Here is a 16,823-nt window from a genome sequence, read left to right as displayed (position 1 = left end):
TTTATGCCAAATAGTATGGAAACACATGAGTCTCAAAATTGTTCATCAAATTTATGCTGGTTTTGCCTCAGGATTACCTAAGGTTGGCTATTGGGATAGTTGAACTTCTCCTTCCCCTCAAAAATTTGCATTTGTTTGTGTTGTGAAATTTCTTTCTCTTTCTCTCTCTCTCTCTCTCTCTCTCTTTTTTTTTTTTTTTAAGATTTATTTATTTTAGAGAGAGAGCCAAGTGAGGGAGGCAGAAGCAGAGAGAATCTCAAGCAGGCTTCCAGCTGAGTGTGGAGCCCAATGCAGTCTAGGGCTCAATCTCATGACCCTGAGAGCATGACCTGAGCTAAAATCAGAGTCGGATGCCCAACCAACTGAGCCACTCAGGTGGCCCAAAATTTCATTTTTTAGAAGTGTGTTTCCTAATGGTGAGAATGTAAATTTGTACCTACTAGTACTTGAGTTCAGCTTGATTGAGAACTTAGGGAGAGAAAACTGATATGAGAAAAGTGAAAACTGGGCAAGTTCAATGAGTTTTTAAAGTTTTCAGGGTGGAAAAGCTAGCAGGACAAGGATAGAGAATGAGACTAAATAAAAAAGTATACATCTATTCCTATATCTACTTCAGAGTGAGGAAGAAAGGAGGAAGGTCCAAAACTTAACAGAAAAGTGGGTATTTGGTATGTTGTCAAGAAAAATGAGGGGACTGATTTTATATAACTATCCATATTTTGCAAAGGCATGGCATTTTAAAGTAACATCAAGGGATCTGCCTAGATTACCTAGGTCTGTGTGGGTAGAGAGAATGGTATAGTGGTGAGATGAGAGCAGAGGGGTATCATTTGGGAGCAGTATATAAGAGCCAAATCTTATTGGCAGCTTAAGAGAGATGAAAACTTTTAGTCAGCAGGGACACCTGGGTGGCTCAGCAGTTGGGCATCTGCCTTCGGCTCAGGGCAGGATCCCGGATGACAGGGATCGAGTCCCATGTCGGGCTCCCTGCATGGAGCCTGCTTCTCCCTCTGCCTGTCTCTGCCTCTCTCTATGTGTTTCTCATGAATAAATAAATCTTAAAAAACAACAACAAAAAACCCCCCTTCTAGTCAGCAATGCAGAACTATGGATACAGAGGAGACCATCAAATTTACATTATTTAGCAGTGTATAAGGTCTGTCAAAAGGAGCATGAGCAAGAGCAGAGAGATGCAGTTAGTTGTTCACATAAGAGGTAAAGGCTTGAGCAAAGACTATAGCAATGGATATAGAGTGAAAAAGATGGGTCAGAATGGGTATATATATGGTCATTTTAGTTACATAGACCCAGGGAGTCTTTTTCCTTTAAAAAGGCTTCATATATTACTCAAATTTAAGAAACTTTAAACCCTTCTCTGTCTCCTTCAATTGGAAACATACCATCAACCAACAATTCCTACAGTTTCCATCTAACTGAAACCATTCTAAGTCAGTTTATTAGACATTGATTGTGTGCAGGCAAACACAATGCTAAGTGTTGGGGATACCAAGACAAAAGGCAATCCCTGTGTTCAAGAAGCTTCTGCTCTTTCCTAGAAGCCAGAAAGTAAACTAGCATTTACTGCTTGGTAGCATATTCATGTATATAATAAGAGTATCCTAAGGTTGGGAATGGGGAGATAGTGTAGAGAGTGCTTAGCACATAAATTGACAAAGTAACACTTAGGGTGGTTCTTGAGCATGCACAAACTAGATGAAGGGGAGATGAGGATAAGGGCATTCCAAGCATGTAATTCAGTATTACTGTACTGAATTGTGTTAAGATGAGGAAGAGGAGAGGGAAAACCAGAGAGATGGGTTGAGGCTTGATCACAAAGGACTATCCTGATCATAAGGATTTGGGAATTTATACTGTACACTGTGGTGTGAGAGAGCCAGTAAAGACTGTGTGAGAGACAGAGGGAAGGAGGGAGAATGAGAATCAGATTTGTATTTTGGAGCATAACCGCAGCAGTTAAGGTGGAAGATAGAATGGTGATCATTTAGGAGCTTGTTGTAGTAATGCAGGTAAGAAGTATTGTAGGCTTCATTTAAAGCCTTAGAACTTGATAAAAGATAACAGTCCTTACAAAGGGAGGGAGAGGGACTGACTCCCTGCTGAGCAGTGAGCATGGTGTGGGGCTCCATCCCAGGACTTGGTATCATGACCTGAGCTGAAGGCAGATGCTTAACCAGCTGAGCCACCCCTGAAGGCACCCCTGAAGACTGACATTTCTTACCAGATTTTGACTTGGTTATGTTTTTGACAAAAATGTCCCATCTCACTTTTCTCCCTTTATTATTAAAAAATGCTTTCTTTTTAATGAAACAAATGCTAACTGAAATGCATTCTTTCTAACAAAATATTTCTAACTTTCTAGAATGTAATCTTTAATTTTTCTTTTTTTTTCAGTTTATTAACAGATGTATGGTTGGTCCATTTAAAGACATGCTTTATTTAGTTTGGTTTTATTATGAAGGACGAGCACTATTTTAATGTCAGTTTCTTTTCTAGCTTTGTATATGTATTAATCAGCTAACATTGTAAAAGTATGCAAACAGGTTTTTAAAAAGAAGCCATTCATCCTAAAAGGAAAAAAGATACTATTCATTTGCTTGGGAATTCTATATTTTAATATGAACTGAATATAAGATGTCCTTTTTTTTTCTTTTTTAACTTTTTCCCTGTCTTTTTTGCTATTTCAGGTGCAAGCGAAAGCGTAGGGAAACATATGCTTGAAGCCTGCAACAATAATCTGGAGATGGCAGTTACTATGTTTTTGGATGGTGGAGGAATTGCTGAAGAGCCCAGTACCAGTTCAGCAAGTGTTTCCACAGTCAGACCACACACAGAGTATGAGTTTATTATTTATTGTTAGGAGGTACCCCTTGCCTAAATTGAGCAGTTGCATTTTTATCAGTTAGGTTAATTCTCTGATTTTGAAAAAATTAGGAGTTGAAACCATCTGAGAAAGTGTCACATAGACATTTTAATGCTTATATACTGTAAATTCTGTAGAGCACTGTCATGTCTATTATTTAATGTTCAGAAGAACCCTATGGGATGGCCTTATATCTACATTTTATAGATAAGGAAGCAGAGGCATAGCCATTTTCCCAAGCTAGATAGCAGTTACATAGCAGAAGTAGCAACAAAGCCCAATAAAGTTCAGATTTCTCAATTCTGGGTTTTCTTTCTTTCTTTTTCTTTTCTTTTCTTTTTTTTTTAATTCTGGATTTTCTTACGTTATCCCAGGAGAGTTTTGAGTTGCCACAAAAATTTTTGAAAAATAATTCTAGTCCTTTATACCTTAATGATAGTTACATACATGTAACTATCCAGGATCGCGCCCTGGGCCAAAGGCAGGCGCCAAACCGCTGCGCCACCCAGGGATTCCTGTTCTCATTGTTTAAAACATGTTTTCTTAATTGTGTTTAAAAATAATTTTGAGGGACTTCTAGGTGGCTCAGTGGTTGAGCCTTCAGCCTAGGGTGTGATCCTGGAGACCCAGGATTGAGTCCCACGTTGGGCTCCTTGCATGGAGCCTGCATCTCTCTCTGCCTATGTCTCTGCTTCTCTCTCTCTTTGTCACTTATTAATAAATAAATAAAATCTTAAAAAAAATCCAACTTAAAAAAAATAGTTTTGATATAGGGTGCCTGGCTGGCTCAGTCAGTAGAGGATGCAATCAATGCTTGATCTTAGGGTTGTGAGTTCAAGCCCTATATTTAGTGTGGAGCCTACTTAAAAAAAATTAATTAAAAAGTTTTATAAATGAATGTCTTTTCCTACTGAATTACATTATAATTTGACTTTTGATAATGACTCCTAATTCCTAAACTATAATTTTTCATTCTTTGCCATTCACTTTTTTCTGATCCATTCTTTCATTTTGTTAGGTAGCTAACAATCTTGGAACAGATACACTCAATCAAGTTTTTCTGTATAGGGACTACTACTTAATCCAACCCCCTAATTGATTTGTTTTCTGAGTTATACACACACACACACACACACACACACACACACACAGACTCTAAGTATAAAATCAGATCTAGCAATAATTCATTGATTGATTTTTTTTTTTTTAAGTTTATTTTTTTATTCATGAGAGACACACAGAGAGATGCAGAGACACAGGCAGAGGGAGAAGCAGGCTCCATGCAGGGAGCCGATTGATTTTTTTAATGGATTTATTTAGGTTAAAGCTATCTTCTAAGTTCTTAGTTTTCTTTCTTTTTTTTGTTTAAGGTTTAGTTATTTGAGTACAAGAGAGAAAGAGGTACACAAAGGGGAGAGTGGGCAGAGAGAGAAGCAGACTCCCCCCACTGAGTAGGGAGCCAGATGTGAGGCTCAATCCCTGGACCCTGAGATCATGACCTGAGCCAAAGGCCAAGGCTTAGCTGACTGAGCCATCCAGGGGCCCCTAAATTCTTAGTTTTGTTTTGTTTTTTCTTAAAGATTTTATTTATTCATGAGCGACAGAGAGAGAGGGGGTTGGGGGCGGAGACACAGGCAGATGGAGAAGCAGGCCCCATGCAGGGAGCCCAACGTGGGACTCGATCCTGGGTCTCCAGGATCACACCTTGGGCTGCAGGCGACGCTAAACCACTGCACCACCGAGGCTGCCCAATTCTTAGTTTTTGTAAGAAAATAGACTATCTCTTTGATGAAAGAATATTAATAGAGCTTCCTCTTATAGATGCATTGTCTATCCTTCAGATTACAGAAATTTTGTCTGTGAGCTGTGACTGATGTACTTAGCATAATTTTGAATTACCCTTTATCCTCCATCTTTTGGCTTATTGTGGATTTCTTTGTCCATCTAATTGTTCTTTGATTACAGGATGTTTTGTTGACAAATGAATATTCATACCTTATTTCATTAAGTATATTTTGAAGTTCCAGCTATTAGATATAAAAAATAGGGCCTTAAACTCAGTTAATATTATTAGAAAACACCTGAATGCAAAACAGTAGGCCTAACTTAAATTAACATTGTAAGCAGGACAGTAATAAGTTTGGAACATAACTCTTCCTTGCTATGAACATTAATCAGCAGAGATTAATATTTGAGTTAAAACTATAAAATAATTAAATTGGTATTTAAAGGAACATACACCATTTTTACAGTATTTCTAAATGAGTATTTTCTACAGGAGGGAGGTGGTGTTTTGTTTTTTGGAGGTGGGTTTTTAATAAATCCTCTGGAGGTAAACTTTGAAGAGTTTATAGGCTTTTAGGAGATGAGTTATTACCTTTTCTGTTTTGTGTGTATATTGGAGTCTATTTAATAAATAATCCAAGGTAGTACCTATATTAACTATCTTCATAACTAGCATAAAATTTGCTGCTTGTTTATTTAAGGTATTTTAATATCTGGATGATTTAATGATCTATTATGTAATGTAATACTGCTTTTATTATGCCTGTGTATTCTTCCATTAATTTTTTTTGTCTGAGGGTCTTTCTTTTTTTTTTTTTTTTTTTTTTTTTTGTAACATCCCTTTTTTTTTTCTTTCCTGAAAAGAACCTAGGGTAGGGAACTTGAGAGGAAATGGGAAATATTTTTTCTTTTTCTGTTCTATATCTTTATAAATTATATGAGCTATCTATGCCAGGTACTTTTATTTTAGTTGACCTCTTTATAGAAACCATCTAACAATCATTTAATACCGTGATTCCTAAAAGTCACTCAGTTTAGTATTAGTATTACTTGTTAATTTGGATGTTTTCACAATAGTTATAGAGAACATGAAGCAAAAATGTTTTCCTTTTGATATTTTCCTATTTCTTTTGATAGAGAAGAAGTTCGTGCCCCAATTCCTCAAAAACAGGAAATACTGGTGGAACCAGAACCTTTGTTTGGTGGTAAGTTCATCTTTTTCCTTGGTTTTATTGGACTCTGTTGTTATCTTTAGGGTTTTAATGAAGCTATCAAAAGATGTGAAGGCTTCCTCAGAGATTCTTACTTCAAATGTTGTACAGTCAGGTCTTATCCTGTAATTCTGTACTCTCATTGGGAAAATTGCAGAGTTGCTTCTTTCCAAGGAGAGAACCAGATTAAAATATTGGTATTTGTTGTAAAAGGCCAAAAGAAGAAAGCAAAAAGAACTACTGCCTTGCAATGGAAACAATGCTATCATTAAATAAAAGACTGATTACTTTTTATTTTGGGGAATACTTACTTGACTGCCATATTCTTACTGTCTTGATATGTCTTGTCTTTACTCTTTCTAAATTTCTAAACGTTCTATCCCTATTTTGAGCAAGGGAGAAAATAATACCTACTCCATGCAAAATATTGTGATATCAATCTAGATGCATAGAAAGATGGTAGAAAATGGAACATTTAATTAGATTTAAAGAAAATTTAGTTTTAGTTTAGTAAGCACTTTAATTTACCTTTTGTAGGCTAAATATTTTAGGCATTAATAGATCTATAAAAAAATAGAAAATAAAGTTATAATCTGGGTGGGCAAAGTCATAGAAATGTATTATATTGTACATATGGAGGCCAGTAATGCAGAGAAATAAAGTTTTGTAGGTAAATTTGAATAAAGGAGAAGAAATAAATTATAAGAAATGGATGAAGAAAACAATATAAATGATATGTTTTAATTTGAAAAAGCACTATAATTGAGAGTTTTTTTTCCCCCCAGAGATTTTATTTATTTATTCATGAGAGACACACAGAGAGAAAGAGACAGAGACACAGGCAGAGGGAGAAGCAGGAGGCTCCATGCAGGGATGTGCAACTTGATCCTGGGACTCCAGGATCATGCCCTGGGCCGAAGGCAGATGCTCAACCGCTGAGCCACCCAGGCGTCCTGAGAGTTTTTTGTTTTTTGTTTTAAGATCAATATTTGACTGGGCAACTTTGGAGTTTACTGTAGTAAGAAATAGCAGAATATACTGTCTAGATTCAGAAATAAAAGTGGGGTGAAGAAAACTCTAAGAACTGAATATTGAAGTATAATATAGGCTTTCTGGACTTTGATTCAGGCAGTCATTGTGCTTATTATCAGAACTAATAAAGCATTGTTCATCATTTGTTTTTTCATACAAATGTTATGGATGGATTTTGGAATTGAGGGGTGATGCCTTTGGAAGCTTTATCTTTTCTTTATTGAAGGAATAAGGCAGGATTTCAGAGTGGGGTAAATGACAGGAAATAAATTCTATGCTCTCTTACTGTTGTAAAGAGGCAAAACTGTTCTAATTTGAAATCCCTTTCCTCCTTTTACCTCTGGTTTAATAGACATTGAAGAGGGGAATGAGAATGACTATATACAGTTAGGAAGTCAGTCCTAACTTTCATTATTACATCTTTTTTTTCTTTTTTAAAGAACATTTATTTATTTGAGAGAGAGATTATGAGCAGGGGAAGGGGTAGAGGGAGAATCAGACTCCCCACTGAGCAGGGACCCTAATGCGGGACTTGATCACAGGACCCTGGAATCATAACCTGAGCCAAAGGCTTAACCGGTTGGACCACCCAGGCACCCTCATTGTTAGATCTTACTATAACTGATAAAGGTCTTTGGAGAACTATTTTCTTCTTAGGACAGTATTGATTTTAAAGTGTGATTCTCAAAGTCTGATCTTGGGTCTGTAATATGAAAACTATTTTCATAAAAATTTTCAGAAGAAGTTATTTGCCTTTTTTACATTGTTGAGATTTGAACTGATGGCTCAGAAACAATGATAGGTCAGACTGCTGCATCTTAATGAAGTCAGGGCAGTGGCACCAAACTGTAAATTCTTCACAGAATTAAAAAAAAAAAAAGAAAAAAGGAAAAGCCTATTTTACTTAATAATGTTCTTGATAAAGCAATAAAAAATTGATTTCATTAAATCTGGATTCCTGGGTACATATTTCTAAACTATTCTTTTCTATGAAGTAAAATGTATACATAAAGCACTTCTGCATACTGAAGTATAGTGTGGTTACTTGAAGGAAAAGCACTTGTATAGTTGTTTGAGTTGTGAGCTAAACCAGCTGCTTTTCTTGTGGAACTTTATTTTTACTTGAAAGATTCTGGAAAAACTATGGTTATTTAGGCATTTGGCAGACATTTTCTTGAAGATGAACAAAATCCTGTTACCACTTTGAGACAGACAACTGGCATTGTTACCAGTTATTCTGGCAAAAATTAGAATTTTAGAAAGTTTATTTCCCACAATTAGGAACTTGGTAACTTCCTAATCCTTAAAGGCTTTCTGATGAGATTAGTGGTGGCATTAACAGGTGTTGATTTATTATTATTATTATGTAATGAAATGGTTGGTGTTTGAAATGTTTGTATATCTCAGTGAACAAACATTTTTTCTCTTTTTTTTTTTTTGAGAGAGGGAGGGGGGTTAGGGAAGGGACAGAAAAAGAGGGAGAAAGAGAATCTTCAGCAGGCTCCACATCCAGCAATGAGCCCAATGCAGGGTTGATCTTACAACCCTGAGATTGTGAACTGAGCTAAAATCAAGAATTGGATCCATAACTGACTGATACACCCAGGCACCCCTGAACAAATATTTTCAGGTGACCAGTACACCATATTACAAAATTGCACATAGGTAAAAGATCAGACAGTAAGATGAATCACAGATGTATATTAGTTATCTATTGCTGTGTAACAAATTACTCCAAAATTTAGCTTCCTGAAAGAACAAATATTTATTATTTCATGGTTTCTATAGTTCAGGAATCCAGGTGTGGCTTAGCTGGGTATCTTTAGTTAGGGCCTCTCACAAGGTATAGACAAGGTGTCAGCCAGCTCTATAATCATCTTAGAGCTTGAATAGAGGAGCATCTCCTAAGCTCACTCACGTGTCTATTGGTTGGCTGTAGACATCAGTTCCTTACCACAGAGCAAATGAGAGAACAAGAGAAGGCAGCTTATTTTAGAAGCCACCATCTTGGGGATCCCTGGGTGGCTCAGCGGTTTAGCACCTGCTTCGGCTCAAGGTGTGATCCTGGAGTCCCGGGATCGAGTCCCACATCGAGCACCCTGTGTGGAACCTGCCTTTCCCTCTGCCTCTCTCTCTCTCTCTCTTTCTCTCATGAATGAATAAATAAAATCTTTAAAAAAAAAAAAAAGCCACCATCTTTCTTTCTTAGAAGTGACAACCCATTATATCACCTCTGCCACATTCTATTTGAACTTGCCCGAATTCAAGATATTCACATACAGGTAATGAATATTGGGAGATTAGGATAATTGGAGGCCATCCTAGAGACTGCCTACCACATAGACCAGTGGATTTTAATGGAGCAGATAATGAAAAGTGCATTGATAAGATTTTAGATTCCATGCTATAATTAACCTTTAAGAAACTACTACTGGTTGAGTTTTGGTGCAGTATCAAAGAGGAATATTCACTGTGTTCTTTTTTTTTTTTTTTAGAAGATCTTTTTTTTTTTTTCCCCCTAAAGATTTATTTATGAGAGAGAAAAAAAGAAAAAAAGACATAGAGAGATTGAGAGAGGCAGAGACACAGGAGGAGGGAGAAGCAGGCTCCCTGCAGGGAGCCCGATGCGGGACTCGATCCCGGGACTCCAGGATCGCACCCTGGGCCAAAGGCAGGCACTAAACCACTGAGCCACCCAGGGATCCCCCTATTCACTATGTTCTTTTTTCTTTTTTTTTTTAATTTCTCCATGTCGTTATATATTCTTTTTTTTTTTTTTTTTTTAAGATTCCATTTATTCGTTCATGAGAGACACACAGAGAGAAAGAGGCAGAGACACAGGCAGAGGGAGAAGCAGGCTCCATGCAGGGAACCCAATGTGGGACCCGATCCTGGGTCTCCAGGATCACACCCTCGGCCAAAGGCAGTGCCAAACCGCTGAGCCACCCGGGCTGCCCTATTTACTGTGTTCTTAACACTATTTTTTTTTTTTTTAAGATTTTATTTATTCATTCATGGGAGACACAGAGAGAGGCAGAGACACAGGCAGAGGGAGCACAGAAGCAGCCTCTGTGCAGGGAGCGTGATTTCAGGATTCTAGGATCATGTCCTGGGCTGAAGGGAGGCACCCAACTGGTCCCTTAAAAACACTATATTTTTTCTTTTTTAAGATTTTATTTATTTATTCATGAGAGGCACAGAGAGAGAGAGAGAGAGAGGCAGAGACACAGGCAGAGGGAGAAGCAGGCTCCATGCAGGGAGCCTGATGTGGGACTTGATCCCTGGTCTTCAGGGTCACATCCCGGGCTGAAGGTGGCACTAAACCGCTGAGCCACTGGGGCTGCCCCCTTAAAAACACTATTAAAATATTCCTCCCCTTAGGATGCCTGGGTGGCTCAGTCTTTGAGTGTCTGCCTTTGGCTCAGGTGTGATCCTGGGTTCCTGGGATTTGGTGCTGCATCAGGCTCCTTGTAAGGAGCCTGCTTTCTCCCTCTGTCTATATCTCTGCCTCTCTTACTGTGTCTCTCATGAATAAATAAAATCTTAAAAAAATACTCCTCCCCTTTACAACTATGGATCTGTATTAAGTTGACTTTTAATTTTATTTACTTGAGTTATAGGAAAAACAATAGATTGAATGCCGAAGCAGATCTGAAAATCTAGATGTCTTCTCTTAAGCCAGTTATTTTTTTTAATAGAAAAAGCTTTTCTTTAAAAAAAAAAGATTTTATTTATTTATTCATGAGAGGCACACAGAGAGAGGCAGAGAGAGAAGCAGGCTCTGTGCAGAAAGCCCAGTGTGGGACTCGATCCCAGGACCCTGGGATCACAGCTTGAACCAAAGGCAGATGTTCAATCACTGAGCCACTCAGGCATCCCTTAAGCCAGTTATTTACAGGGAGTTGTGAAAATGTGATGAAGTGCCATTTTTCTGACTAAATTTTATTTTCCACCTGCCCCACCTCCCCTATTCTATGAATCTCCTTTTTCTTTTCTTTTAAAGATTTTATGTATTTATTCATGACAGACACACAGAGAAAGGGAGAAGCAGAGACACAGGCAGAGGGAGAAGCAGGCTCCATGCAGGGAGTCTGAGGTGGGACTCCATCCTGGGTCTCCAGGATCACACCCCAGGCCAAAGGTGGCGCTAAACCACCGGGGCACCGGGGCTCCCCTATGAATCTCCTTTTGAATCTTTTATTAGCTCTTTGTAGCTTAGCCTCTTTGCCCTCCGTTACCAGCATTCCTGTTATGTCAATAGAATGAGAATACAAAGGACTGATGTTTGCTATATAGCAGATGGCTTGCAAGAGTCAGGAAACACCTATTGAAGTGGCAGGTGGAAGTGCAGGCATGCCTTGTTTTATTGTGCTTCACAAATACTGCGCTTTTTACAAATGAATGGTTTATGGCTACCCTATGTTGAACAAGTCTGTTAGTGCTATTTTACCAACATTTGTTCACTTTATGTCCCTATATTACATATTGGTAAATCTTGCAGTATTTCAAATGTTTTCATTATTATTATATTTGTTATAGTGATCTATAATCAGTGGTCTTTGATTGTAGTATTGTAATTGTTTTGGGGTGCCACAAACCACACTTATAAGATGGTGGACGTAATTGATAGGACTGATTGACCAGCCAGCCACTCCCTGTCTCTCCTTCTTGGACCTCTCTATTCCCTGAAACACAGCAATATTGAAATTAGGCCAGTTAATAATCCTGCAATATCCTCTTAAGTGTCCAAGTGAAAGGAAGAGTTACATGTCTCTCACTTCGAATCAAAAGCCAGAAATGATTAAACTTAGTGAGGAAGGCATATTGAAAGCTGAGATAGGCCAAAGGCTAGGCCTCTTGTGTCAGTTAGCCAGGTTGTGAATGCAAAGGAAAAATATTTGAAAGAATTGAGAAGTGCTGCTCCGTTCAACACATGAATGATGAGAAAGTGAAACAACCTATTGCTTGCTGATCAGGAGAAAGTTTTAGTGTCAGGATCAAAGATCAAACCAGCCACAACATATCCTTAAGCCAAAGTCTAATCAGAGCAAGACTGACTCTCTTCAATTCTTTGAAGGCTCAGAGAGGTGGGGAAGCTGTAGAAGAAAAATTTGAGCTAGCAGAGTTTATTCATGAGATTTAAAGAAAGAAGTTATTTCCATAACATAAAAGTGCAGAGTGAAGTAGCAAGTCCTGATGTTGAAACTGTAGCAAGTTATCCAGAAGATCTAGCTCAGATAATTCATGAAGGTAGCAATACTAACCAACAGATTTTTCTATGTAGACAAAACATTCTATTGGAAGAAGATGCTGTCTAGGACTTCCATAGCTAGAGGGGAGGAGTCAGTGCTTCAGATCTTCAAAGGACAGGCTGGCTCTCTTGTTAGGGACTAATGCAGCTGGTGACTTAAAGTTGAAGCTGATGGTCATTTATCATTCTGAAAATCCTAGAACCTTTAAGCATTATGTTAAATCTGCTGTGCTTGAACCCTATAAATGAAAAAACAAAGTCTGGATAACAACACATCTGTTTACAACATGGTTTACTGAATATTTTAAGCCCACTGTTGAGACCTCCTGTTTGGAAAAAAGGATTCTTTTCAAAATATGCTTAGTGACAACACACCTGGTCATCTAAGAATTCTGATGGTAGGGCAGCCCCGGTGGCACAGCAGTTTAGCACCACCTGCAGCCCAGGGCGTGACCCTGGAGACCCTGGATCGAGTTCCACATCGGGCTCCCTGTATGGAGCCTGCTTCTCTCTCTGCCTGGGTCTTTGCCCCCCCCCCCCTCTCTCTGCATCTCTATGAATAATAATAATAATAATAATAATAATAATAATAATTCTGGTGGTATTGTCAAATAAGAATAATGTTTTCATGCATGCTAACAACATCCATTCTGTAGTGCATGGATTAAAGGGAAATTTTTATTTTCAAGTCTTACTATTAAAGAAATACATATTGTAAGGTGATAGCTGCCATAGATAGTGATTCCTTTGATGGACCTGAGCAGCATAAATTGCAAATCTCATAGAAAGGATTCACCATTCTGGATGCCATTAAGAACCTTCACAATTCATGAGGGGTTTGAAATAACAACATTAACAGGAGTTTGAAAGAGGTTGATTCCACCCTCGTGGATGACTTTGAGGGTTTAAGACTTCAGTGGAGGAACTAATAAGTGCAGATCTGGGTAGAAATTACAGAACTAAAATTAGAAGTGAAGCCTGAAGATACAATCGGATTGCTGCAGTCTGTTGATAAAATTTAAATGGATGAAGAGTTGCTTCTTACAGATGAGCAAAGAAAATGGTCTCTTGAGAACTAATCTACTCCTGGTGAAGATGCTGTGAAGATTGTTGAAATGACAACAACAGATTTAGAATATTACATAAATTAGGGGATCCCTGGGTGGCTCAGCGGTTTAGTGCCTGCCTTCTGCCCAGGATGTGATCCTGGAGACCCAGGATCGAGTCCCACGTTGGGCTCGCTGCATGGGGCCTGCTTCTCCCTCTGCCTGTGTCTCTGCCTCTCTCTCTCTCTCTCTCTCTCTCATGAATAAATAAATAAAATATTTTAAAAAAAGGAATATTACATAAATTAGTGATAAAGCAACAGTAAGGCTTGAGAGGATTGACTCCAATTCTTTAAAAAATTATTTATGTATTTAATCTCTACACCCAGTGTGTGGTTCAAACTCACAACCCCAAGATTGAGTCTCATGGCCCACCAACTGAGCTAGCCCTGGTGCTGCTTAGTTGATTCCTTTTTTTTGTTTGTTTAGATTTTTAAAATTTATTTATTCATTTGAGACACAGAGAAAGAGGCAGACACATAAGCAGAGGGAGAAGCAGGCTCCCAGGGGAGCCCGATGCAGGATTTGATCCCAGGACCCCAGGACCATGACCTGAGTCAAAGGCAGACACTCAACCATTGAGCCACCTAGGTACCCCTTGACTCCAGTTTTTCTTTCTTTCTTTCTTTCTTTCTTTCTTTCTTTCTTTCTTTCTTTCTTTCTTTTCTTTTCTTTTCTTTTCTTTTCTTTTCTTTCTTTCTTTTCTTTCTCTTTTTAGAATTTGTGTATTTATTTATTCATGAGAGAGAGAGAGAGGCAGAGACATAGGTAGAGGGAGAAGCAGGCTCCTTGTGAGGAACCTGATATGGCACTCGATCTCAGGACCCTAGGACCATGACCTAAGCCCAAGGCAGATACTCAACCACTGAGCTACCCAGGCGTCCACTGACTCCAGTTTTGAAAGAAGTTCTACTGTGGGTAAAATACTGTCAAACAACATCATATGCTACAGGGAAATCTTTTGTGGAAAGAAGAGTCAATTAATACAGCAAACTTCATTATCTTAAGAAGTTGCCACAGCTATTCCCAACTAGAAGCAATCTCTACCATGATCAGTCAGCAGCCTTCAAGCAAGGCCCTCCACCAGCAAAAGATTACAACTTGTTGAAAGCTCCAATGATGGTTAGCATTTTTTAGCAATAAAATATTTTAAATTAATGTGTATATTTTTTTAGACATAATGCTGTTGTACACATAATGGACTACAGTATACAATTGTCCCTTGAACAACTTTCAGGTTTGGAGAGCTGACCCCCAAGCAGTTGAAATCTGCATATAACTTTTTACCCCCACCCCAAATTTATTTTATTTATTTATTTTTTAAGATTTTATTTATTTATTTATTTATGAGACACACAGAAAGAGAGAGAGAGAGGCAGAGACCTAAGCAGAGGGAGAAGCAGGCTCCATGCAAGGAGCCCGATGTGGGACTCGATCCCAGATCCCCGGATCATGCCGAGCCAAAGGCAGATGCTCAACTGCTGAGCTACCCAGGCGTCCCCCAAATTTAACTAATAGTCTGCATTAGACCAGAAGCCTTACCAATAACATAAATAGTCGATTAACAGATATTTTGTATGTTATGTGTATTATATACTGTATTCCAAACAATAAAGTAAGTTGGAGAAAAAATGTTTAAAATCATAAGGGAGAGAAAACACATTTAAAGTGCTGTACTGTATTAAAAAAATCCACATATAAATAGACCCATGAAGTTCGAATCTGTATTACTCAATGGTCAGCTTTAGTGTAAATATATGTACTGGGAAAATCAAAAATTCATTTGACACCTCTTAACGTGATACTTGTTTTATTGTGGTTGTCTGGAACCAAACCTACATTATCTCTGAGGTATGCCTATAATAATGGTCCTAGGGCTAGAGGTGTTGTGAGTGGCCTGAGGAGAGGTTCTTGGTTAGACTGAGCATAAATGAAGAGGAAACAAATGGGAGCAGGTTATGAGCCCAGGAAATAAAAGGGGTTGAGTCTAAGGGTAGCAAAAGAGGAAATTGGAGACTCCCTGGTATAGAAGGGCTAAAGTGGGAAGAAAAGTGGGTGGTTATGTGTGAAATAATAGAGTATTGAGTGGCCTGCCTTGTCATTTTCAAAGTAGAATAAAACTTTGATGTACTACTTCCCCAATAATCACATGCTCTGTTGAGGCAGCCATTCTATGCCTTATCCTCAGATATCCTTACTTTCTTAATTGTCATGGTTAAAAAGTATCTGCTAGTGAGTTTTAAGAAGGCATTATTTGAGAGCCCATATTATTCCTGCTAGAAATATATACATTTACATAGGAACTCTTTTTTTTTTTTTTTATGATAGAGAGAGAGAGAGAGAGGCAGAGACACAGGCAGAGGGAGAAGCAGGCTCCATGCACCGGGAGCCTGACGTGGGATTCGATCCCGGGTCTCCAGGATCGCGCCCTGGGCCAAAGGCAGGCGCCAAACCGCTGTGCCACCCAGGGATCCCTACATAGGAACTCTTAATTAAAAATAGTTACGAGATTGAAAATAATGCATTCCTTGCTGGTGCTTTATAAAGGAAAGGAGGGAGAGAGGAAGTGAGGAGAAAATAATGCAATATTTAAATTTTAAAAATTTCAGTTTAAATAAATTCAATATAAATAAAATTCAATACAGAACTAAAACATGAAAGTTTCTTTTTCCCTTTTTTATTATTTATGTATTTATTTTAAAGATTGTATTTATTTATTCATGGCGGGGTGTGGCAGAGACACAGGCAGAGGGAGAAGCAGGCTCCATGCAGGGAACCCAACATGGGACTCGATCCTGGGATTCCGGGATCACGCCCTGAGCCAAAGGCAGATGCTAAACCACTGAGCCACCCAGGTGTCCTGCCATAAGCCAATTTAATAACTGTTATCTATTTGAAAGAATGGTTAAATGTCCTTTTTTATTATAGTGTATGTAAATGATCTAGTTTATTATAGTGTAAATAAATGGTCTGACAAATCATATGAACATATATATACATATAGAAAGATAACATTTTTATTAATGCTTTCTAGACTTTATAAAATACTTAAGGATTGAGTAATAGATACACTATATTGGGTATCAAAAGACTGTGGTTCTGTTCATTTTTCTCTCACTAAACCATTGTATAGCTGTGGAAAAAGATTTTCTTCCAAAATTAAAAATATATTTGGTGTTTATAATTCTACATGTGTATCCATTCACAAGAAGCTGTTCTTAAATATTATGGTTTAGAAGGTAGGTTGGTTTTCACTCTCAAGTGTTAAACCAAAGGATAGTGAGATCCCTTAGGCTAACCTGAATTAGAAATTTGTAGCATGTGTGTAGCTTCCTCACCATGGGGAATCATCCTCAAACCTTCTTTCTTCCTGTCTTTTACACAAGTTTGGGTAAGTCTCCACAAGTTTGGGTAAGTCTCTTAACTGGTCCTTGATTTTCTTATTTGGAAAACAGTATGGTTGGGCTGAAGAGTGTTAATTATATATGAATGACTTGAAGATTTTTAAATATTTTATTTTTTGAAGGAGGACACCTTTATAAATCTATGAGTGTTTT

General features: G+C 38.1%; 1 protein-coding gene across 1 annotated transcript in view; it reads left to right on the top strand.

The window, feature by feature from the left end:
• The window catches only part of UBXN7 (UBX domain protein 7), a 52,014-nt gene that overhangs the window by 12,653 nt on the left and 22,538 nt on the right, over positions 1-16,823 (top strand). Inside the window, exons 2-3 of the mRNA XM_025990268.2 lie at positions 2,706-2,853; positions 5,804-5,871. Coding sequence (XP_025846053.1) covers positions 2,706-2,853; positions 5,804-5,871 — 216 coding nt within the window. The remainder of the gene's footprint in view (positions 1-2,705; positions 2,854-5,803; positions 5,872-16,823) is intronic.

The sequence above is a fragment of the Vulpes vulpes genome, chromosome 1 (assembly GCF_048418805.1).
Source record: "Vulpes vulpes isolate BD-2025 chromosome 1, VulVul3, whole genome shotgun sequence".
Lineage (NCBI taxonomy): Eukaryota > Metazoa > Chordata > Mammalia > Carnivora > Canidae > Vulpes > Vulpes vulpes.
Note: the sequence above shows the minus strand (reverse complement) of the source record. Positions and strands in the feature narration are given on the sequence as shown.